Source organism: Neospora caninum, chromosome IX (assembly GCF_000208865.1).
Source record: "Neospora caninum Liverpool complete genome, chromosome IX".
NCBI lineage: Eukaryota > Apicomplexa > Conoidasida > Eucoccidiorida > Sarcocystidae > Neospora > Neospora caninum.
Window position 1 is genome coordinate 780,974 of NC_018390.1, and position 22,724 is coordinate 803,697.

At 51.5% G+C, this 22,724-nt stretch overlaps 3 protein-coding genes across 3 annotated transcripts; 1 reads left to right on the forward strand and 2 right to left on the reverse strand.

Annotated features, from left to right (window-relative positions):
• Positions 1-3,266: 3,266 nt before the first annotated feature.
• Positions 3,267-7,948, forward strand: NCLIV_039410 (hypothetical protein; the record flags this gene model as incomplete). Its single annotated transcript, XM_003880850.1, has 6 exons — positions 3,267-3,539; positions 4,640-5,012; positions 5,534-6,063; positions 6,223-6,549; positions 7,107-7,215; positions 7,713-7,948. 6 exons carry the CDS (start codon positions 3,267-3,269, stop codon positions 7,946-7,948), a joined length of 1,848 nt encoding a protein of 615 aa, XP_003880899.1.
• Positions 7,949-10,400: 2,452 nt separating this feature from the next.
• On the reverse strand, positions 10,401-12,951 carry NCLIV_039420 (putative thioredoxin; the record flags this gene model as incomplete). The annotated part of the gene is made up of 4 exons (XM_003880851.1): positions 10,401-10,508; positions 11,331-11,474; positions 12,110-12,268; positions 12,745-12,951. The coding sequence occupies 4 exons, from the start codon at positions 12,949-12,951 to the stop codon at positions 10,401-10,403; spliced, it is 618 nt and encodes a 205-aa protein (XP_003880900.1).
• Positions 12,952-16,810: 3,859 nt separating this feature from the next.
• Positions 16,811-17,491, reverse strand: NCLIV_039430 (hypothetical protein; the record flags this gene model as incomplete). Its single annotated transcript, XM_003880852.1, has 2 exons — positions 16,811-17,024; positions 17,478-17,491. The coding sequence occupies 2 exons, from the start codon at positions 17,489-17,491 to the stop codon at positions 16,811-16,813; spliced, it is 228 nt and encodes a 75-aa protein (XP_003880901.1).
• Between the last annotated feature and the right edge of the window lie 5,233 nt (positions 17,492-22,724).

The window sequence follows — 22,724 nt, forward strand, 5'->3', positions numbered from 1 at the left end:
CAGACACGTTCTCATTCCGCGCTAATACATGTTCTCAGCGACAGAAGATTACGCCTGAGGATGCATACGTATATACGCATACCCCAGTGCATTTATAGATGAATGCAGGCGTTTCCGGAGGCTGAAGTCGAGTGCAGGAACGGTAATGCCGCTGTAGGGTCTCGTGTGGAGCATTTCAAAACGCGTGAAATTTACCATAAATCGGGGTAGTGTTGTCTTATTCCCTGTAGTAATGGCGAGAACTCTGTAGAATACGACAGGCAAAGACAGCGCATCGTGTCGACCACGGCTGGCCAGTACTCCTCTTTGAATGCAGCAGCATTTACCCGATCACCCTCTTCCTCAGCTCTACACCGCAGTCGGGGACTCGGCGATACAACAAATACTCTCAAGCATTCACCATAAAAGGCGGCAGTGGCTTACGAGAGTTGGGCCGCGTCCCACGCAATTCATTTTCGTAATGGCCACAACACTTTCTCGCGTTTGAGTAAAACGGAGGTGGGTGTCTCAAGGTGTCGATGCAGTGCAACAAGCTACCGCCATACCGTGTCGACAATGCCGAGCCTCCTGTTCGCAAGCGTGTTATTCGCTTTCATTATTCCCAGCATGCTGAAGACACTTTTCTGCCGAAGTCAAGAAGGTGGAGTCGTGGGGACTCCTTAACAGAAGCTCAGATTCATACCGAACGCCTTTTTTTCGGCGTTTGCCAAAATGTCAAACAAACCCAGGGAACTCCGTTTGTACGGGATCCTGTTCCTTTAGAACTTTGGAATTTCATGAACTACGGACAGTGCCACACGGGAGCTAACAATAGCTCCACGAATGAAACGACTGGCTCTTCACCTTTGCCGTCCAAGGAAGATTGCGTACTGCAGTGTCGCACGAGCGGCTTGCACTTTTTATCGTTCTTTCCGTTGCTGTTTCCTAGGGAAAGAAGGGACGACCACTCGACAAATCCAACATCCGCGAATACTTAGTGATCCCTTACTTGCCCAAAACTGATTTGTAGTTGTTCTATAAAGTTCACACTTGCCAGTCCCCCTGCTTTGATAGGAGCGGTACATCAACAGAGAGGAGAGAACCACACGCGCCTCAAATGTTCCCCGCAGCTGAAAGACGGAATCGTTATCAAGCGCCAGGTAGTCCTGGACACTGAATCCATGAGCGTGAACATTCTAGTGCTGTTGAATATATTTACACGATTTTAAATGGTAGATATGGAACAAACTGTCTCCAGACGTTCTTAACCCAGCTCACGTGTTACATGTGACGGTGAACTATCGTTCCTAACTGAATCTTGTTCAATAACCAGGGTGTCGTGAGCCGCCATGGACGCGCTGATACAATCCGAGAACTTTTTGCGTTATTTCGTGTCACTTTTGACTGCTCACGTCTACACCGGTCCAGACGACAAGGAAGCACGCGTGAAAAACGCAATAGCACGAGCACCGGAGCGAGTGAGAACTGCGGTTAAACTGGGGACAGAATCCAGGGAGAAGCTGCACGAGACTTGCTGTCCCTCCGGAATTGCCATCGCGGCGCGAATTACAAGATCTGGGGTGGAACGGAGACAAATTTCCGCCGAGGCTCAACAAAACAGTGGGAGGGACCGACCGAAAGCGAAAACCAGGAGTGCGATGAGGGTGTGTCTGCCAGAGAAATGTCTTTTCCTGCCATGTTTCTTTGTAATGAGGAGGGGTGTGTCGGAGAAATGTCTCTTTCATGTTTCTTTCGCAGCTAGCTGCGGCGCAAGCTGAAAAATGTCTGCCGCCGGCTAGCCAGCACGGACGAGGCGTCGAGCGTGCGGCTCTGCGTTTCTCTTGCCTAGACCCTCGTTGAATCTCTCTGTTTCTGAGCACGCATGCTTCTTTTCAGACAAAGGCTCGGGTGCACCGAAAACAGAACTGGAGCGTCCGGGAAAACCCTGAAAGGCTCACCAGTCAGAGGAACACACTTAGGTCCGTCTGCCACAAGAGGCTCTCCGACAACACAGCCTGGTGAATCTAGGGATAGGCGCGCGTGTACGCTCAACACGCGGAAGGCATTATTCTGTGGAAGGATCTTTTGTCGACTGAAAACCACCCAAATGCGTTTTCTTGAGGAGGACGTCTCCGTTTTCTAGTTTTCGCTATTCGAGTGGCTGTGAGAAGGAAGGAAACGTCGCTGGGGATCTTTTGCCACAACGGCGCGCGCCGGGTCGTCAAATTGAGAGGGAACCTCAAGATGGGAGCGTCTCCGGCGGACCTGGGGTGAAAATTTGGACTTTTTGTCGCACTCGGCCACAGGACTCCGTCAGCTCCTAATATAAGATGTGGAGTACCCTTCGCGAGTGATCTCTTTCCTTTCCTTTTCGTCCTTTTTTCTTCTTTTGTAAGTGGGGCTGGTCTCCCGCGCGTGTGTCCTAGGCTGTCAACTCTCAACTCGAAAACACCATCGATATCCTCCACGTTTTCCTTCGTTTTTGAGTCCACTTCCCTTTCCATTTTACCGGGAGCTACCTCTCCTTTTAAGAATAATTGCCTCCTTTTTCCTTAGCGTGTCGTTCTTCAAACTGGCACCGTCTATTTGTGTACCGTCGTCGTTGCATTCTGTTGCGGGTACCTTGGGTAGCTGTAAGTTTCCCGGCCTTCGCCTTCGGCAGCTATTCGCGAGAGTGCTTTGGTCGTTTTCGCCAGACATACTGCGAACCCGCCTGGTCCCTTCTTCTTGGCCTTCCTCCTTTCTGGTGTACCGCGATTACTTTCGCCGACCGTGTGGCGCGTGGACTTGCAAGGTAACAGCAAAACCATTCTTTTTTTGCCTTGGTGCCCGTCAGTCTCTCTCGGGTTGCTCTTTGCTAGCCTGTTTCCTCCCTTCGTGCGATTTAGGAGTGCTGTCACGTGTGTTGTTAGTTTCGTTGTCGAGTCTTCTTCAAGGCCTGTCTCTCATGAGCTCGTACCCAGCAGCGGTGCCCACCCTGTCACCGTGTTCGCCGCTCGGCTTCGATTCCCGTTGTCGGACCACTTTTCCGGTTGCCTTTCGTCCGCCTCGCTGAGTGGCGCCTCGGAAAAGTCCCTTTCCCTCTGCGTTCCTCATTTTTGACTCACAGGCGGCGCCTGCTTCGGTGTTCACGCGTCAATTTGAAGTCCGAAAAGTCGCTCCGGGGCGTGTCTATACAGCTGGTATATCCGTATATGGACGTAAATAAGATAGGCACGACTCTCAGCATACATCGAGCCGAACATTTCTGAAAATTTTATCTGCGGTGTAATCTTGTCGAAGGAAAGATGAGTCGCGCGTACGTGGACTTGGTTGTTCCGCGGAAGACGAAGGCGCCGCCGTTCTCGGTTGAAAGCGGCAATGCCCGTCAAAAGCGTCCTAACCGGATCTGGTTCGACAGAGAGCGGGCACAGGCGCGCAACGAGATGAGGCGGGTGTATCCTCTCCACTACTACATCTCGTCCTACGACACGTACGCATTTCTTGCCAGCCTTAGACAGGGTGCCGACCCGGCGAAACGAGACGCTTCTGGACGCACACCCCTCGACCTTGCGGTGCAGGTAAGGAGCCGCGAGAGTCTTGTTTCGGTTCAAAAAGATCGTACCCGTTTTCGACGGCACAGAGTCGCGCGAAACATGGCTTTTCTCGGCTTCTTTGGTGCAGGACATGGGGCGGCGCTAGTAACCGAATGCAGCCGAAACTGTGGAGTCGGATGGTGGTGTATCGATTCGCTAGCACACCTCCTGGGATGAAGGGAACAAACAGACCAAGAGGGTAGGAGATCAAGAGATACGCAGATGAAATGGATCGCTTCCGTGGCAGAAACTCGCTAGCTCGAAACAAGATCAATGTCAAGTCGCATAATCACATACGCAGAGGAGCAGACAGGTAGATAAACCAGTGGATAGTATAAATGGAGGGATCTGAGGGGTTGACCAGTTCCAAAAGGGCGAAGAGACCCCGTAAGGTTGCATTGTCCACGGATCGCCAATGTACCGACGAGGAAGGGATCAATTTCAGTTCTCATTCGCCGGTTCATTCACGTGTGGAAAAAAGCTCTTCGCTTCTCGCTAGTGTTCGAACAGAACCACGGCTGAGTGTCTGTACTATCAAACCGTCGCTGTTTCGCTTCGGCTGTGTGCATTTTCTCTCTTTCCCAGAGACGTTCTCCCTTATACATATTGTGCAAAGGGCAAACCATGATCTCGAGAATGCCTCTGGTTGGAGAGATGTTTGTGGTGTGGACGTTCCTTTATCCAAGCCGCATGCGTCAACCTGCCGAGTTCTTTTCGGAAAAAGTAGACCAGTTCTGTTGTTTAGAGAAACAGAAGAAACCTTCTCTAAACGCTTACCATCACGGGCTTGATTCCGCATTCGGGAGACATGGGTGCATGCAACTAGTTTCAACCGGGGGCGCGACAGACACTCCGGTGTGCCCGCGTCCACACTTGTCGACCGGTTTCGAGTTGGTGTTGGCGTCTGTGTCCTTCGGTTTCGGCATGCATTCCTGGTGGCAGATAGCCTTAGAGCTGCGCCTCGCCCTGAGTCCGTTTTCGCGCAAGGCAGGCAACGCTGAAGTGCTCCACAGCGTGTGCGAACGCTGATCAGAGGCCTAACTCCGTTTCCCGCTAATGTGCGGTTGCTCCCTTGCGCTGTTCAGATGGCAGTGGAGCTCATTGAGACGTCTCTCTGCACGTCGTTTCCCATCGACAATGTCGATCCCACTCCGGCGGCAACTCTGAAGCCAGCGATAGGGAGTCCACCGGAAACTACCGCGGAGACATTCGCCAACCCGTTTCGGGCGAAGTACCACGACGCGAACGCCAACATGTATGTCCAGCACAACAGCATGCGGTATCGCTCCGCAGGCACGGACGTCTACAAATCATGTCGAGAGCCGCCTTTCCTTCTTCCGCCCGACGGGAAAGACGGGGCAGAACGGACATACCAGGTTGCCGCCTTTCCTCCGCAAGAGTCTCGCGTGGACGGCGAGTGTGAAGATCTTTTCAGAGACCAACGCGCGCGACGGCCACGTAAGTCGGAGGGAACGAGCAGGCGTGAACCCGACGGCGCCTCGGCCTGACCACTTCCGTGCCGGAAAGCACGCCTCTCAATTATGTGAGGCGGGAGTATGGGCGCGAAGGGACGGACCCTCACGGATGTCCGACTTGTGTAGGCCTTGTGTCTGTGCATGGCGATCCGCTCTTCTGTGGCTGAGCTGACGACGCATGAGCCTACCGGAACTGCGTGTTCTCGTCACGAATGCGCGCATGACATCCCCAGCGAAAAGGGGTTCGGGTCGAGACTGCTTTACGATGCGCATCAAATTCAGATTCAAGACAGAATCGAGGAACGGATGTTGAGGCTATTCAGGGTTTCTGCGTGTGTATGCGCGAGTCGAAAGATCGCAATCTGACTGTCTGCGTCGCGAGTTTGTCCCCGTGTAGCTGAAACAGAGATTCGGAGTATTCTGGAATACCACCTGCCTAGTGCCACCGTTTTGCGGCAGGTGCACCACAGCCGGTTTTGCCTTGGTTCCTGGGATCTCATGCAGAGTCTCCGCCGTTCCCTCTGCCCCGTGGCGACGTGAGTCGCTACTACGCAGCGTCGCACAACCTGCGCCCACAGCAGTTCAGGTACGCGTACGATGCCAACGGGAAGCCGACGTCTTGGTCTCGCCTGCAGCGGGAGCAAGTTCAACTGGAGCAGGAGCACCTTCAGGGAGAGTTTTTGGTGGCTGTGGAGCAGTTTCTCGAGCGTCCTCCTTCGAAGGCCGCGATGGCTCAGATGCGCGAGTTGATCCGGCGCCTCAACGTCATGTTGATTATCATTAAGAAGTTTGAACACTGTTTGCCGCTGAAGCGAGAGGCAGCCGAGAAGGCGAAGGCCTACATCGGCACCGCGCTCACCTACCCGTACCTCTACACGGCTTCCATGTACGAGGCGTTCAAGCGCTACCCCCGGACGCCCGCTGGGCAGGTAGGTTTAGACGAAGCTGTCGAAAGGGGGAAGGGGAAACAAGGAGCGACTCAGAACGTCGCACTGAGCTTCAATTCCGGCGCGAGGCTCAACAAGCTGCTAAAGGTGAACGAGAGTGTGCGCTCATGTTGTGTGGCACCAGCGTGAATGTGCGCGGCGCATGCAGTTTGCCGCTGGCAGGCGTAGCAGCCGCGGAGACGTGCGTCTTTGGTCGCCTCTCCCCCAGTGTGAGTGCCGCAAACGTCTTCTCCTTTCACCCTTCAGGCGTGGGACCCTCTCAACCCTGACGATGGACGACGCCTGGTGTTGATTATCATGTCCCTGAAGATGCGCGGACACGAGCTTTTCTCATTCATGGGCACCGTCAGCCGGCTGTTCAACGCACTTTTGGACCAGCTGGGCATATTCGACGATCGCAGCAGGGCTGGCGGTCACTGGTGGAAGCTTGGCAGTGAGTGCAGTCAGTTCTACCTCCACATGGCCTTTTCCTTGGACGAGTCTCATCTCTTCCAGAAATTCATCACGCAGCAACAACTCTTCGACAAACAAGACCTCTTCAAGTGGGAGGATCTCCTCTACACTCTCATGCAGGTAAGAAGGCAGAGACTAGCGGGAACATGTGCGCAGGTGGAACGAAACGAAGCCTTGTCGATAGAAAAGGCCAAAAGAAGGTGGGGGGCTCGGCTTGCACCGGACGAGTTGCGAACGCGTTTTCAAGTAGGCTGGATCCACACGTTGTGGATGCATGTGCCCAACTGGGAACCAAGCGTGTGTTTACCCAAGAATCTCTTCAAATATAGAGCCGCGGTACACAATAGTCGGCGTTTCGTCTTAGCCTGGGTAGCCAATCCGCTAATTCAGTCGCTGGTTTGTCTGAGCCGCGTTCTTGCTACGGCTCTTTCGCTCCCTCTGAGCCTCCTCCAAACAGAAATTAGAACTCCCGCAGATGGGCGTTGTCATCACTCTAAGAGTCACGATACAGACCGGCATTTTTCCCTGTTCTGTCGTCTCGCGTGGAGTCGAACATGCTGAAAGGACTAGGGGACATGCACATAGAGGATAAGACAAGGCAGAAGAAGGCAAAGCTCAGCTGACGAGTCGTCGATTGAGTTGTGCTTCCCGCCTCTCTGTTCTTCCTACTCCTTCAGCATCGCGACAAGTTCAGGCCGTACTTTGCGGCGCTTTTGGCTAGGCGGCTCAAGGCACGAGTGCAGAAGCGATTGATGGGCTCGACAGATCAGCAAGCGTACCTGCCAGGTAAGCAGGAGGAACTTTTTGGAACTCGGAGGTCCTTTCCGCGTTGTTCCCAAACTGTCAAATTGCTGGCAATCTTCACCGGTGGTCACGAATCTGTAGCCACTGCCAAAGCACTTGCCTCCAGACCGTTCGTCCTGTGTGGGCCGGTTGGACCACCGATCCGCGCATGGGGCTCTACTTTGCATCTTTTCACGAGAGTCGGCAAAAAAACAGTGTCTTATGTGGTGTCGATGTGTGCGTGGGGAAAACGCGCTTGCGTGTATTCCCAGGCTGCTCTAAGAAGGGATGGAATGAAGCTTGTCGGAACACAGAGTGCTCAGCCATCCGTTTCAGCGAGTATATCAGCCTGTGCCAAAACGGTTGCGTCCTGTCGTATCTCTGAGCCTTTTCTTTTTTGCGTGTTTCCGCATCAAAAAGTGGAGCCATCCAAGAGCAACCGTTTTCCGCTGTTTACTTTTGTCTCCGTGTTTTGCGTTCTCGTGCGTTTGCGTCTTTAGAAACAGTCAAGTATCCCTGCGAGGAACGTTATTTCACCCGTCAGCTTCTCGGAGAATATTCAGAGATTTTTGGAGAGGCGGAAGCAGAAGAATTTAACAGCATGTTGCGCCACTGGAGATACGGCGCAGCCCGGCAGGCCCCTGGCGCTGCCGCTGACGAAGACAACCTTCTCCCGCCTCCGTTGCCTCCTCTGTTTGAGTCGCCTGCTGCGGATTTCTGGTCTCTCCGAGACTGAAAGGAAGAGCTCTTTGGAAACCGATGTTGTTCATTGCGGCCTCAGTTTATTTTCCCTTTTTTACCAACTAACGGGACACGCGGCACATGCGACACAACTAAAAAGGTGGGGAAAAACGGTGTTTTTCATCTCCGCCCCAGGCATTCGGCCTTCACCCCCCCGCCAGCGTAGGGTGTTGACACGCCGACAGCAGACAGTTTGATTTCGCGACCGTTTCAGAAGCCTACTGGGTCCGCATGCGCCCTGGGAGATGTTTCCGTGTGAGGCTGCAACGGCGGCTCCATTACAAGTTCCAAGCATCATTCGTTCTCGGCAGGTCTGATTTAGTCAACTGTCACCAGCGCTCTCACATCTGTGGCATCGATATTGTCAACAAGTCAGATGTGCTTCTTCAAGCTCGAAACGGCTGGGCTGTTTTTTCAGCGTCTGAAAAGGTCTAGGTATCATAGGCAGTTGTCTCACAGGTAGGAGGCGCGTTCTCCGTTTACATAGCATCCACGAAAGCATTTACATGCATATTTGTTTTTGTATATGATTTACGAGTTGCATTCGTGGAACCATCGCCACCCAGCGTGCATGTTGCTTGAATGACTGGGGCCTTGGGACGAAAGCCATGCGAACGCAGATGGTGGTGGTTCTTTGCTTAAGAACACTGGACTATCTGTAAAGGAAGGGCGCGGCTGTGGAGGGGCGCCGAGGCGCTGATGGAGGACTGTATATCGCAATGGCTAGGTGGGTTGCTTGCATTCTCCCCGCAACATCGAGGCGGCTTTCTTTTCCGCTTTCTTCTTTCTTGTGCTGAGGGGTATCTTGCTCTCTTAGCGCTTGCTATTTGACAAAACGCAGGTGCTTACTTCAAGAAAATGTTAGTGTGCGTCAAACTCTGGACGCAACCCTTTCAGTGGTCACCGGTCGTGGACTGTTTCCTTCAAGTTCGAACTCAGCACTCTTGTGCGAATACTCAAGTATACCTTGTATACCTGTCGAGCCGGTGACATTTTTTGCGTCGATCTACGCCATCGAGGCTTTGTATCCTTTTCCATAAAAATGCATTTCTAAGTGTACAGGGCGTTTTCCTGAATAAAACGCGTCCTGTGCTCATGGTAAAGCTAGTCTGTGGATCTCTGATTTCCTCGACTGGAAAACTGAGGGACCGGATAGGAAGGGGGCGGCCTCCATGTCGAAGACAATGTGGCCCATGTCCTCTGTTTTCGATGGGGGGGGGGGGGGGGGGCGGTGTGCCTGCCTCTTCTAGGCTTCCTTTTACCCACCCCCTCTTAAAGGGACCTCTATATGCCGGACTCTTGTTCGGTGAATCCCGTTCGACCGTACTTTTCTCCTAGACAGCCAAGGGTGCGGTGGGGAACGAGCATATACGATGGCACAGACATTTGGTTGCTTCAGCGTAGGGCCTCTGCTCTGCCACATATTCTGAGAGCCGTTTTCCCGTCCTCTTGCTTGTTGCGCACAGCTTGAAGTGTGGCAGGGATGTGTGATCTGCGCCGCAAGCTACGAAACCGCGTTTGTTGCTCGACTGTTTCTGTAGCGATACGCCACCGCTCGCCGTTGTATGTGCCTGCTGATCCACGAAAAAAGCAATTGTGATATCGGCGTACAACCGCGTACGCCACTCTTGCCCATATGCCGCAACAGCCAAGCTATTGAAACTTTCGGAGCGCGCGCCGTTCCCTTGTCACTTGGGTGCTGCAAAAATCGTTGTGGCAGCCTCCCTCGTGGACTCCCGACATGTCTTGGACGGGCGCCAAACCGCCTCAAACGTAACGTTTGACGCAAGGCCAGGCGAAGCCCTTCACGTGGGAAAAAGATAACAAAGTTGGAAACCGAAACGTAAAAAACACACGAGCAGCGTTGACTATACACCTGCTAGAAACGCAGGTCCCGTGTGCCAAAATATCGGCCCTCAATGCCGTCCACTGCACCACTGGGGGGGGGGGGGGGGGAAGATCTCCTACGGGAGACGTCTTCACGCACCATGTTTCGGAGAGTGCAAGGCGCGGATCAAACCGAATACGCTTCTCCCGGGAGCAGGCATGGGCGTAGCTAGCGGCATCGACAAGAGAATGGCGCTGGATGTGTCCGATCTTAAACCGAGATTCCTTCGCACGGGGCGCACCCAGAATGCAGATAGCCCTCAGGGGAAAACACATGCTGGCGCGATATTCTGGAGGACGCAGAAAACACGAACCGCAGTGCATTGGGAAGGTCTTCTACATTGCATGTGGAACATGCGCGTGTCTTTGTTCGCAGAGCGCTCTATCGCGACCTATTTGCACAAGAGCGAAAAGGAAAGGGCTGTCCAAAATGTTGTCCTTTCGCCGGATAAAGGATATGGTAGCGGCAAAAAAATCGAACGTTTGCACGCAAAGTGCCTCTTCAGAGGCAGGCACTCAGAAGCAGGGGAAGTGTCCTTTCCGTGAGGGATCGTAGGTCCCTACTGGTCTTTTGTTGACTCCTTTTCGTTTGATGGGCTGTCTCCGTGACGAGGAATCGAGTGCGTCGCCACGAGATTCTCCCAGTCGCGGCGGTTCGCGCCAACCGCCTGCAAAAACGACAACGTCCACGAAGGGGCTTTGCATGAAACGAGGAAACCACGCCATATGTGGACAGTGGAAAAGCCATGGAAGCTTCGGGGACGTGTGTGTGTTGTCTGATCTTCGTCAGTCTTTAACAGCCCCTCGAACAGATTCGACACGAAACTGCCTTGTCCACGGTTGAGTGCGAGTTTTGACCTGCTCAAAGACGGAAACCCTGGGCAAGCACCCCGCGCTTCCAGCTACCGAGACCATTTCTAGAAACGTTGTCACCATCCGCATATATCCAGAAGAAACTCTTTACCAGAGTGTACAGGCCGGCGCATGTGTCTAGAGAAGCAGGCATGCCCCAAAGCGAGTTTGGGCTTTTTGTCAGTTTATTACAAGGAGCAAGCATAAACCATACAACTACGAGTGCTCGACTTCGGGCACTCCGTAAGGTCCGCATTACTCGACGTGATGGAATGAGGTACAAATGCGTCCCCGCACGAATACATGCTTTCAGATACACTGCCCAGATGTGGTTTCCCACAGAAACCTGTCGGTCTATTTTAAGTGTATCTGCGCCTCACCAAGCAACCAAGGTCGCACATGAGACGCCAAAGAATGATGCAGTCACACAAAAGGGTTTCAGGCAAATGGGAAAGACGCAAACGAATCTCACAGGTACTGTCGCGCGGTCAAGCAGGTGGATTTCAGTTACATGCCGATTAGATGTTGGGGACCAAAACTGGGAGATGTACCGGACACTACGGGGAGCAAATACAACAGGCAATGCCTGGAAACGAAGGAAAGGCAGACAAAAGCATCAGAAGCGTCTAGAACCTTACTCGCGCTACAACTTCCCACTTTCCTCCTGAGGGCGCCATGACGCAGAGAGTCGGAAGGGCCTGGACCGCCGCATCGTCTGCGCTATCGGGGCACTCATCCACATCCACCTTCACGAACGTTCCCTCGTAAAAAACACTAAGCGCCTGTACAAGGTAACGAACACAGGCACCGGAAAGCTCATGCTGTTAACACACCTATGGGTGTCAAGTTATGGTCTCTAGAAAAACGAGAGACATCAACTATCTCATTAGATCCGGTAGAGACAGACATTCAGGATCCAAACCCCATAGATATGGATGACCGCAGTAAGTGGTCTCACGGCATCAATGTCAGACCGCCGCTACCATCTGCTTTATGGGATTTCTATGTATGTAGCGATGGCGGAGATAAACGAAACAGCTTCGAAGAAGATACCAAGATGTGGCGCCTCGAGTTCTATCTGTCATCAACGCCTCTTCTTCCATCGCGAAGGCAGAACATTCGCGCTTCCTCATCGGAAGAGCCACAGATAGGTTGATGATGCTCCTTTCGGATTCCTTATTCGGTTGCAATATTGGCGGATGTTCCATGAGGGGACCCGTGGCGGCAGCGAAGGAGCTACAGGCGCCTACCCGGAAGTGCAGCATCACACTCATACTAGAAGAATGTTAAAAATAAAACTTAATATATGGCATAGGATTTCGCCACTGGACAGATGCAGTTAAAACGTTCGACAACAACTGTCGTCACTTATTCCCTCCTACCCGCCATGTTCTCCGTGTGTCAGGAGGTAGGTTACCTCAAAAAAGGGGCACATGGATTTGCAAGGTTGACACCACGTCGCGCCAAAATCGACAAAAATCATCTGGGGTTTGTTTCCACCGGAAAGCCGCCTTTTAAGCGCAGCCAACTGGTCATCGGAGTGTACAGACACCGCTTGAGATGGGTATTCGCCTGCCTGAAGGCATGAATCAGCAAAACCGTATACATCGTGTCAAAAGTCCAGCTGAGCCGAATTGAAACAACAGAACAGGCCTGAAGCACCATTATGGGTTGCCTATTATGTATGTAAGAAAGGACAACTACACTGGATTTAATAAACAAAACCACTTCCGATGAGGAGCATGTGCAACAGTTATGCCGACGGAGGTTAACACAGTCCCTTTTACCTTCTACCGCCAAATGCAGTTGGCTTTAGTTTTTCAACCTCACTTCCTTTCCAAAGGCGACGACATGGAAAGAAGAAAGTACAGAAAGGGATGTTTCTAGGAAGATAGACAAAAAGAAGAAAATTCTGTACAAGCCCAGTGCCTGTGGACTGCGTCACTTGGTAGCCGTGCTTGGGCGCTGTCCTCAACACGCTTTTCAATGCACATTTCTTCAGTCCGGTAAGCGAAAGATTTCTCTGGCTCATTTGATCCGGGCGTGTCTCACCGTTCTCTTGAGAGCGGTATCTGTCGTTCGAAACAGTTCCAAGTTTGCTACTCTCAGTCCTTGCGCTCCCGTCTCTGCACAGTGCGCTCTGCGCTTGCAGCACCGACTATATACATAAACAGCAGCATTCTTGAGGGGGTTCAGAAGAAATGCCCCAACAATGCCCAGCTGCCAAATAGGCACGCAGACAGGACCAATGCAGATCATTTTCTTCACCTTTCTAGATGTCTCACAGACGATTCCACCTGCCGGTCCCGCTGCATGCCCCCGATTTCCTCAGCAATCAGGGAGAACGTAATTTTCTACGGCCGAAGGAGACTCAAATAAGAAGCTTCGGGAATATGAATGTGAAAACATAATATAGCAGCTGTCGAGCCTGCGGTTCACGCAGTCTCTATCAAATAAGTAGGCTAGCGGGAATCGTCAAAGCGCTGGGCACACTTGCATGCGACCACAAAACTGAGAGGCAACGGAGAGCGCTACTGGAACAAACTGCATTATTTTGGCAGAAAAGGGGCAACCAGAAAGAGAACGGCGAGTTTCCACAATATGTGTTGGACGCCAGAACAAAAATGAAAGCCTTCTGGATGCAGTTTTGCCGTTGGATCGACAGCACCCGGTAATCCTGCGTGTGCATCATCACGTGCAACTGTTCGACCGGCAGAAGTGAACGAAGAGGTTCTGACGTCAGGGACTACCACAGCCGCTGCCGCAATGGGAAGCATTTAGCGCTTCCGAAAGAAGTGGGCAGTGGATATGCAATGTAGGGGAATCAGTGTACCAGCGCAGCAGCCCGTCTTTTGCCGCCCTGTACTGCGCATGCGCAGAATTTCTACGTCGGAGCAGTGTCAACAGGAGGCTCCTCCGACTCCAAGGAACCTCGCGCGCCCACTCCAAGCGAGCAGCAACTGTATCTCTAACTTCGGCGGACGTTATTGTTACAGCTACGCTTTTCCTGGTACAAGGAAACCAAGAAGCGCGACGAAAAGAGTAGTCAGATACCTCTGGCTGCGGTGCTGGCTGATTGTCGTGCCGCGTGTGGGCATTAGCCTATAACCAATGATGAAGGCTATTTAGTGAGCATCACGAGGTACACGGTTTAACCCATTGTTTGACGCAATGTGTCAGACAGAGTTTGGACAACACTGGAAAGAAAGAGGACGAATGCTCGTGGCGTGAGTCGTCAACTCAATCGTTGGCATACCCAGTTCGTTACCTAGGGGGTTACCCAGTGCTTGATCCGTCGCGGTCACTAGGGATTTCCGGGCAGTTAAACTCGGCTGGATGCACAGATAGGGTGCACTTTCTCCTTCTAAGATGACGATTTTTCCGAGAAAGAAGACGAGTGAAAAATAAGGAATGGATGGTGCCCAGCTGTCGATGGCTACGAGGACCAAATGACGTATAGTGGCAAACCAAGCCGACCCAACAGCTATGGATTTCCGTGTCTCATTCACAATCGTAATACCTGACTGCACGCACCATCTGAGTACAGTTCTTGTTCGAAGTTTTGAAGAATTTGAGCAGGGTGCTCTCTATTGGACGTATATCTGTCTTTGCCAGCTGTCTCGACGGGTCCGGTCTTTCCGTGTGTAGGCGTAAACCCGAGGCACGGGCATCCTCTGACAGCCAAAGCTCTGAACATTGGGTCACATACGGGATGATGATACAGACAGGGAGGTTGCTGGTAAGGGCTGCCTTGAAAAGTCAATACAAGACTACATGTGGCGTACGGGCCATGCCTCGTCGAACACTAAATTGAGTTTGAATTCTCCTTCGCTGGCGACTTTACGTGTCGTTACACAGCTCTGTTGGGATCTGTTTTCCCTGAGCAAGGATGCATTTACACCAGGAATTGACTTTGTAGGAGAAAATGGCCCGGGTGTGTGATCGAATGTACGACGCCATGGGGATAGCTGACACCGCTCTGGCCAATCAGCATCGGATTCCTCCTTTCCCTAGATGAGATTTTGCAATGGAGAAAATGATGACACGCAGAGGAAGTTCATGTACATTGCTTTCCCGTCTGGAGAGTTCGTGTCTCACGTTCAACGCGAAGCGACGAGCGTATCTTTTTCCTCACACTTTCCATGTCGACATGTACACCGACAACGGCTAGAGCATGCGGATCCACTACATCCACACAGGGGGTTTACGCTGATCATGTTTTTGACACGACGTCCATCAGGAGCTACCACGCTGCTCACTGTGATTCGACGAATGTTCCCCTCTTCGGAGGCACTGCGTTTCGAGGGATACGCAGTCTGTGATGTTCTGCTCCAGAGTCAGTTTTCCTAATTATACGTATATGTCACAACTGCACGAGGTTGCGCTCATCGGCAGAGAACAAGCGCGTCTAGTTTAGTCGAGGAACGACGCAGTGGGTCCGTTCATGACGTGTTTGCTTCTGACATAATTATTGCATGTTGCATTAAACACCGACGACTTAAATGGATTCATATAAGGGCCAAGAGCGACCGGTTGTGGCACCGGCGATTCAGCTGAAAAGGAGAACGGCACTCTTCCACCAAGCTGGTGGAAAGGAACCCCGTATTGATCCCTAGTCCAACAAGGTTGCTCCAGTACTACAGACGTCATAAGCAGCAGTTGCAGGGCATATTACAGGAATATCCAGTGATAATATGTGGATCACTGCAGCTTTCTTCAAACCGCCGACCGATACGCGTTGTTGAAGCGGCATGAGTTCTTGCAGAAAACAACATTCGATCCTACCATGTGCGTGCTTGTGCACTGGAGCTCGGTAGATCAATGATCCAGTCTCGTAATGGTTCTCATCGGCGTTCCAACTAATCCTGGAAAAGTAAGTTCCTGGGTCTTAGAAAAGCCTCTGTAGCGTCCCCTACCTGTGGTTGCCACACAGAAACACAGCCGTCAGGAAGCAACAATGTCCGAATTCTCACACCAGTAGGAAGAAATGGAAGTCGCATCGTCGCCTCTGAAGTGATTTGGGTCATGTGACCTGCCGCAGAGTCCTGTAGCGGCCACGTACACTGAAGTGGGGCTTGTGCTTCCGTCACTCTCTCCGGTGGCCATCTCGGGACCGCCAAGCTGCTTCAGAGGTCCGTCGTGAGCTTGCTTTGACCTGTCTCGTCACAAGAACAGGTCTCCTCTCCAGCGCAACTAAATGATCGTTTTTGTTCGGTAACTTCCTTACGTATTTTAATGTGTCCCTACCGGTGATTAGAGAACAGTAAGTCAGTGTAAGGGTACGCCTATATTACGCTCAAAGCCTTTGATGCGGCAGCACTGCTATTTCAGCGGCTTCAGCGGAGGAGCAACCAAACCCACGGGAGATGGCGTTATTAGCAGCTACCATGTCCTACATCTCACCTTGCAGTTCGCAGGGGCCTTCATGAAGCAGACGTATGCCTTGACACTCTCGCTGGCAGTGGTTTATGTACGTTGTCCCGTTCTCGCCACAGTTCAGGAAAACAGTCGACGGGCACACGTCGCACCTTATTGGCTCTAATCGGTTCAACAAACACAAACCCAATACACACACGACAGCTGGGGTTGAACAAGATGGTACTGCGCAGATAATATTGGTGTTCAGCCTGAAGTTCTAGCTATCAGGTGCTCTTTTTCCTGGACGTTTTTTCTGGGACCCAGGAGAAACCAACACGATGTGTGGAACCAAATGTACCCCTGGGGGCTAGCCTAGGGTGTTCCACAAAAGTCTGTCGACAATCCAATGCTGCTTGCTGCTCGAACCTTTTAATCACGACCACAATGAGGGGCTGAAGCACTAACGTCACCCGTTCAAGGGTAAGAGGGCTCTTTAAAAAATCTTTTACAGGGAGGGAAACTCACTGTGTGAAGGTCTGATTGTCGCTTCCGTAGGGGCTGTATCTGTAGACAGAGACACACGGTTACTTCATAACTTCATAACTCCCTTCTTGTCTTTTGTTTTGCTTCTCTGGATTCGTTGATAAAAAGAGCCGACATAGACAGCCTGATATGAGGATGAATAGGCCCCACCAGAATTGCGGTTTGTTGCCGTATAGAAGACTGAATTCGTCATCGCCTATTCGTTAAAGCCAAAGCGCTACTTTTGGGCTGCCTTGTCACAGGATCTGTCGTAAAAGTGAATGGTGTACCAGGAGCGTTTGGCGTGTCGTTCGTCTGTGGAGATGAAGAGATAGTGCTGTTCGTCATTGTCATTGTCGTCGTTGTCGTCACGGTCGTCGACGTTGTTGCCACGGTCGTCGTCATTGAAGTCGTTGTCGTCGTCGTGACGTTTGGGAGGGACGGTTTCTGCTCTGCAACCGTCAAGCCGGAACACACATCCTTGTATTCGGGGATCTACAGCGGAACCCGGATGGCACAAACTGCACTGCATATTCGCTTTTCAACCCTGGAATCCGCCGTTCTCACCATGTCGATGGCATAGGTATACGCCCTCGTGTTATACCACCACGGGACAAGCACTGCAATCACGTTTGAAGTCTTGATTAGTTTCTCAATAGAGTGTAGCTGCTTAATATCTCGGAGCGTGCCAAGCGGCCCCTTGATGTGAAGGACGCACACCGTTGATTCACACTTCTTACTCACTGAAACAGCGGAACGCCTGTACGATCAGTCCACTGCATCGACTCTAACGTCCATACCGCGCAAGGCGGTTGGAATCTCTAGGTGATGACTTTCAGGAGAGTGATATCCTTCGAGCAGATCCACAGACGAGCGCATAGACATGTCGGAGCTTGAGGCATTACCTGAAGCGGGACATGGCCCCAGTGAACCGAGGGAGACGCCTTGACACTCACGCATACAGTGGTTAGCATACGTTTTTCCGTCTTCGCCGCAGTTTAGTTCAAATATGGGGGAACAGGAACAGTCTGCGACAAAATATTGGTCACAGTGTACATTTAATGCTAGAACGGGGAGTTATCGAACGACGGCACACGTGTCGAATTCGATAGATTGCGTGTTTGATGCTCTCGTTGGCGTGCGCCTTGGTGGGATATCTGCTCCTTCCCATACTGCTGAAGCTGGAGACCTGGGGCACTGTATTTGCTGTATTGGCAATTCCGATCGTGTATTCCTTGGTACAGCATCACTCGTGTACGATGTTGCCTTGTATGGCTCGATGGAGAAGAAGGCTCCTCCATGTGAAGCCTTGGAGGTGTACTCGTATCTCAGGATATCGAAAACAGCGATTGTGATCCCCGGGCATCACCACAACAGTTCCTTGTGGAAACTAGGTGGCAGGAAGCGTTTGACATGCCCTCTAACTTTGTTCAGAGGCGGCTCGCTCACCTTCTTCTGTGCAACGCCCTTCGTGTTTAAGTTCAACGTCGTGGCATTCTCGGAAACACTGGTTGACATACGTCTTGCCGTCCGCCCCGCAGTTTGGTTCGTTGAGCTTCGGACAGAAGCACGCTGGACCATGCGGGGACGAGGATACACAAAACCGGACTCACCCAACTGCAATCATATCCCTGGATCATGTGATGCGACTCGGAAGAGGCCTGGATCGGGAACATTCACTTTCGACCCCATGTTCCTTTCATTTTTGAAGCGTTTGTGTAGTGGTTATATGCCATGTACGCTCAAACTCATAAACTCTTCAAAAACCGATCTGCTGGTGATACGATAAGCTGAATATCCACCATCGAAATTGGAATCGCTGAAGACGTGTGAAACACATGTTTATGGCTGGTGATTGGCACAGATATGAAACAAGAAAAGGCGTGGCCTCGTACGCTGGGCAGGAGGCGTGACGGGGGCGTTCGATTCCGGGTCTGAAATCAGCAGGGGAGAGCACATCCAGAACACACCCGAATGGCGAAAAGGGCGGCAGCTGTCGTAGCCATGACAGGGCGGTAGTACATACTAGAATGTTTTAAAAATGAAATTCTAAAACTAATGACGGTAGATGTTCCCTCCTTTGATTACTCTCGGTTGTGTACGTTATCTTGTCCACAGGCACAACTACGTTTTCAAAATCAAGCTTAAGAGGAGCGCGGTGTTCAGCGACACATTCACAATAGCTCTGCACGGGCCTTGGCTACTTTATTACCGAAACAGTCTGGACCTTTACTTTGGGGAGCATATACTACATACGACTAGTGGGACGGCAATCCTCACCCTCGGATACGGCCAGTCGGAGAAGCGATTCACTGTTTCGTTCCTCATTCCTGTTCTAGAACTGGGCAGGACCTCAGTATAAAGTTGTTCTACCAATGAGCATGAACATGACGAGTCAACTTCTGCAGCGACATACACTTACTGTCATATTGGTCGCACGAATCTGTCCCCTTGAGGCCGACACCCTTACACTCTCGAAGGCACTGATTGGGATAGGTCTTTCCATCCAGCCCACAGTTGATATCCAGCGTGAGGGGACAATCACACTCTGTACAAAAAGATTCCACCTAGCTTTCTCACATCATAGATCAATCAAACAAGTTTTTCAGCATCTCGAGGCACGAACGTATCGTTTTGTCCAATATTTTTCCTCTTATTATGCTTTATTGGAACTACCTTTGCCCAGTCGAAAACCGAGGCGTAACGAAAGTTGAATCGGATGAAAGTGAGCGTATCCCTGTGGCGGAATAGTGGCAGCCATTCGCGTAAAACATGTTTGTTTGTTAACACGGAAGCTAGACTGGCCTCTTGTTTTCATAGTTCAGGACGAGCAACTCCTGTGCTAACAAACTCGCGCATGGTACATCGACGATGGCCATGCCCACGACTCAAAGACAGGTTCTTACGTGCGCTCGGCCAGATATAAAGTGTATCTGGTACTGCGTAGCTGGCCGGAGCAGACTTGACCAGTTACACGATTTGTCCTCGCGTTTCCTTTGAATACTAGCCAGATACAAGTTCATATTGCAACGCTGGCGAAGAATCTGGCTGCACTGTTGAAAGTGAAATTTTGGAGCACGGATGCTGAAGTTGCAAGTGTGACATTTATCTCTTACCCTCGTCGGTACACGGGCCTTCGTGGAAGAGTTCTACGCCTGCATGCTGCCGCAGGCAGTGGTTGGCGTATGTGAGTTTGTCTGTGCCGCAGTTTGGCTCGTAAAACCTTGAGCAGCCGCAATCTGGGAGCAGAAAAGCAAGACCGAAGGGGTAGCCAAGGCTCTGCAGACGCGGGTGTTCTTCGTGTTAAAACGATGTCTAGGTTAGCAGGACGGTTAGTGGGGCCTTACGCTGATGACGACTGTTTTGATGCATTCTAGGTACTCCATCACCTATCAGCAAGCGGGTTCGTGCAACTGGATGGCCGCCCCCTGGCACTAGTATCAATATCAACACGCATCTAGCTTTTTTCCATAAATTTTCGTTCAGATGGCGAATTTAAGAACAACATCGACTGTCACCGAACGTGGAAGCACTTCACAAGTCACTCTCATTTTCTCCATACCTCTGTCTTAACCCCTTCTCTGCCTGTTCTACTGATTCCCTAGGAAGTGATACAGAACACCGGTGCGCGTGCAATTTTGTCACACCCTGGTCTCTCGGCTCTCTCACCTGACTCTGCTTTGCTCGGCGGCATTGATGTTGTGGTTGTCGTTGCTTCAAAACAGCAATGGAAAAAACTTAAAGCGGCATTTTTGGTACAGATCCTTGCTCCAGACAGCGCATCTTCGTCGAAGCCGAGCAGGCGATTTTCCTGATCTCAATTAGGACTTCATTCAAGTGGCAATCAGGTTTGTGCCAGCACATGCATCGCAGCCAATTGTAATCGTTCTACAGTTGGAGAAGGCTGCGTCTACGGCGGTTTCACTTCCCGTCTCGTGCAAGGTAACCGGGGAGTATACTTCTGGTCGCGGTTCTGTGAAACCAAGATCATCCTCAACGCGTGCGAGGCTGCTAACTCCACAGAAAAGCAATTTTCCCTATCGCCGAGCCACAGCGACGGCGGTTCGGCCCATCAACCATTCAACGTTCTTTTGGGTGGAAGACACTTTATCGTAGACTTAAGGTGTTAGGCTCCCTTACCCTCAGTTTCACAAGGTCCTTCGTGTTGGATAGCCACGTTGTCACATTCGCGAAGGCAGTTGTTCGCGTACGTCTTGCCGTTCACACCACAATTGAGCTCTACTCTCAGAGGGCAATGACAGCCTGGAAAGCAAGTCCGTTCACACAAGCCAACGTGCATTCCCTTGTCGGTTAGGGTTCTAGGGTAATATCTAAAACGTAAAGAAGCTAGAGGATTCACGGCGATGCACAAAGATTATCACCGCCTGGTAACTTGTAGGATTGGAAGAAGCGGCAGGCCTTCTATGGGCACCAGATAAGATAATTTCCAATCCGGACACCCCCATTTCGAGGAGACAGCCTGTCCCATCCGTCTACGTGCGTGATTCTTGGCAACACCTTCCACACAGCGCACAGAACGGACTGGGCATAGCAATGCGTTTTCGCACGCATATGGTAAACGGGAGCACCAAATCACAAGTAATGCTCTTACTCTCTTCCACGCAGAAACCCATGTGTTTGAGGCCGACCCCGCCGCACTGCCGAAGACAGTGATTAAGATAAGTTCTTCCGTCGTCGCCGCAGTTCAGCTCTAGAATTTTCCGGCAGGTGCATCCAAGCACTGCGCAATCACATCCTCACTTCCAGGAACAAAGTGTGAGCATCAATGACGGGTCACCTCAAACTGCAACTAACGTGTTACTGAACCAGTTTCAGACAAAATGGCAACTATAGTGATGCGGGACAAACAGTCAACAGAGGCCAGCATAATCCCTCCACAACTGACAAAGGCCGAGGAAGGAACTAAAGTACAGGAAGGTGCAGAGATGCCTACACATTTCTTTCACGACTTATATAGCTCCAAACTCTTGAACGCGACGCAAGGCGCGAAAACTCCTGCGTTTTTGTTGAGATGCGCTCCTTCAATCGCAGGGACGGCCACTCCAGTCTAGTCCGCGCCCACGCGGGAAGTAGGCTGTTTCCTGCAAGGCTTTCAAAAACGATTAGGAGCATTAGAGGCATTCGACGATAGACTTTCATTGAACAGCGAACTGCTTCTCACCTGTATGTGGACGGTCGTTGGTTTGTTCGCCGACAGGTTCTGGAGACGGTACAACGGACGTGTCTGAGAACAAAGTTTGCAACGCCGCGTACGACCACGCAGCCCCTAGGAGTCGATTTCATTCCTTCGAGAATTAGGTGGGACCGAGGCATTACTAACCGAACGGTATGTAGACACAATCACGAAATATTCTAGAACGACAGATTCGAAGATGTCGACAAACCGATTCTCTGGAGGAAACGCCATCGGAAACCCACGCAAAACATCGTATTTGTATAAGCGTCATCGGTGGTGCGCCTGTATGGGCACCGGAGCTAAGGGAAAATATCTGTGTTGCACAATGTCGGCCTCCTCTGGAGTCCATGGGGAATGCGGCCAGCATTCGATGCGATCAAGAGGCGTAGTCCCCGCACGAGGCGCTGCGTCCTCTTATCGCAACAGGAGAGGGAGTCCCGTTTCTAAGCAGGCCTCCGGCAGATTTCTGCCCGAGCACCAAGAAAGGCTAAAAACGGGAACATGTAGCTACATTGTGGTAGGAATGCTTGCAATTTGTTCGGATGGTGCGGGATGAACCTCAATCGAGAAGTCAGTGTGCTGACCTGAAGAGATACATGCGCCTTCATGTTGTAGAATGACGCCTTCGCACTCTCTGATGCAATGATTCACATACGTCTTGTCATTGGTCCCGCAATTCGGCTCCACGTGTCTGGGGCAGTGACACTCTGAAGGCAGATCCGGCCTCACTGTTGCAACAAATTGACCTCAATGCCGATGGCCTTGAGACCAAGGGCCCACAAACGCGCAGCTGCAGAATGACAAAACTGAGCGTCCCTTCAAAGGCAACAGATATGGCAATCTCAAATTCGTTGTCAACCTATGCGCAAAACTTCGGCTCACGGCACTGGAGTATCCAGATACTGGTCAAAGACACAGACGACAGAACGTTACAACGTTTCACTTGGTGGAAAGG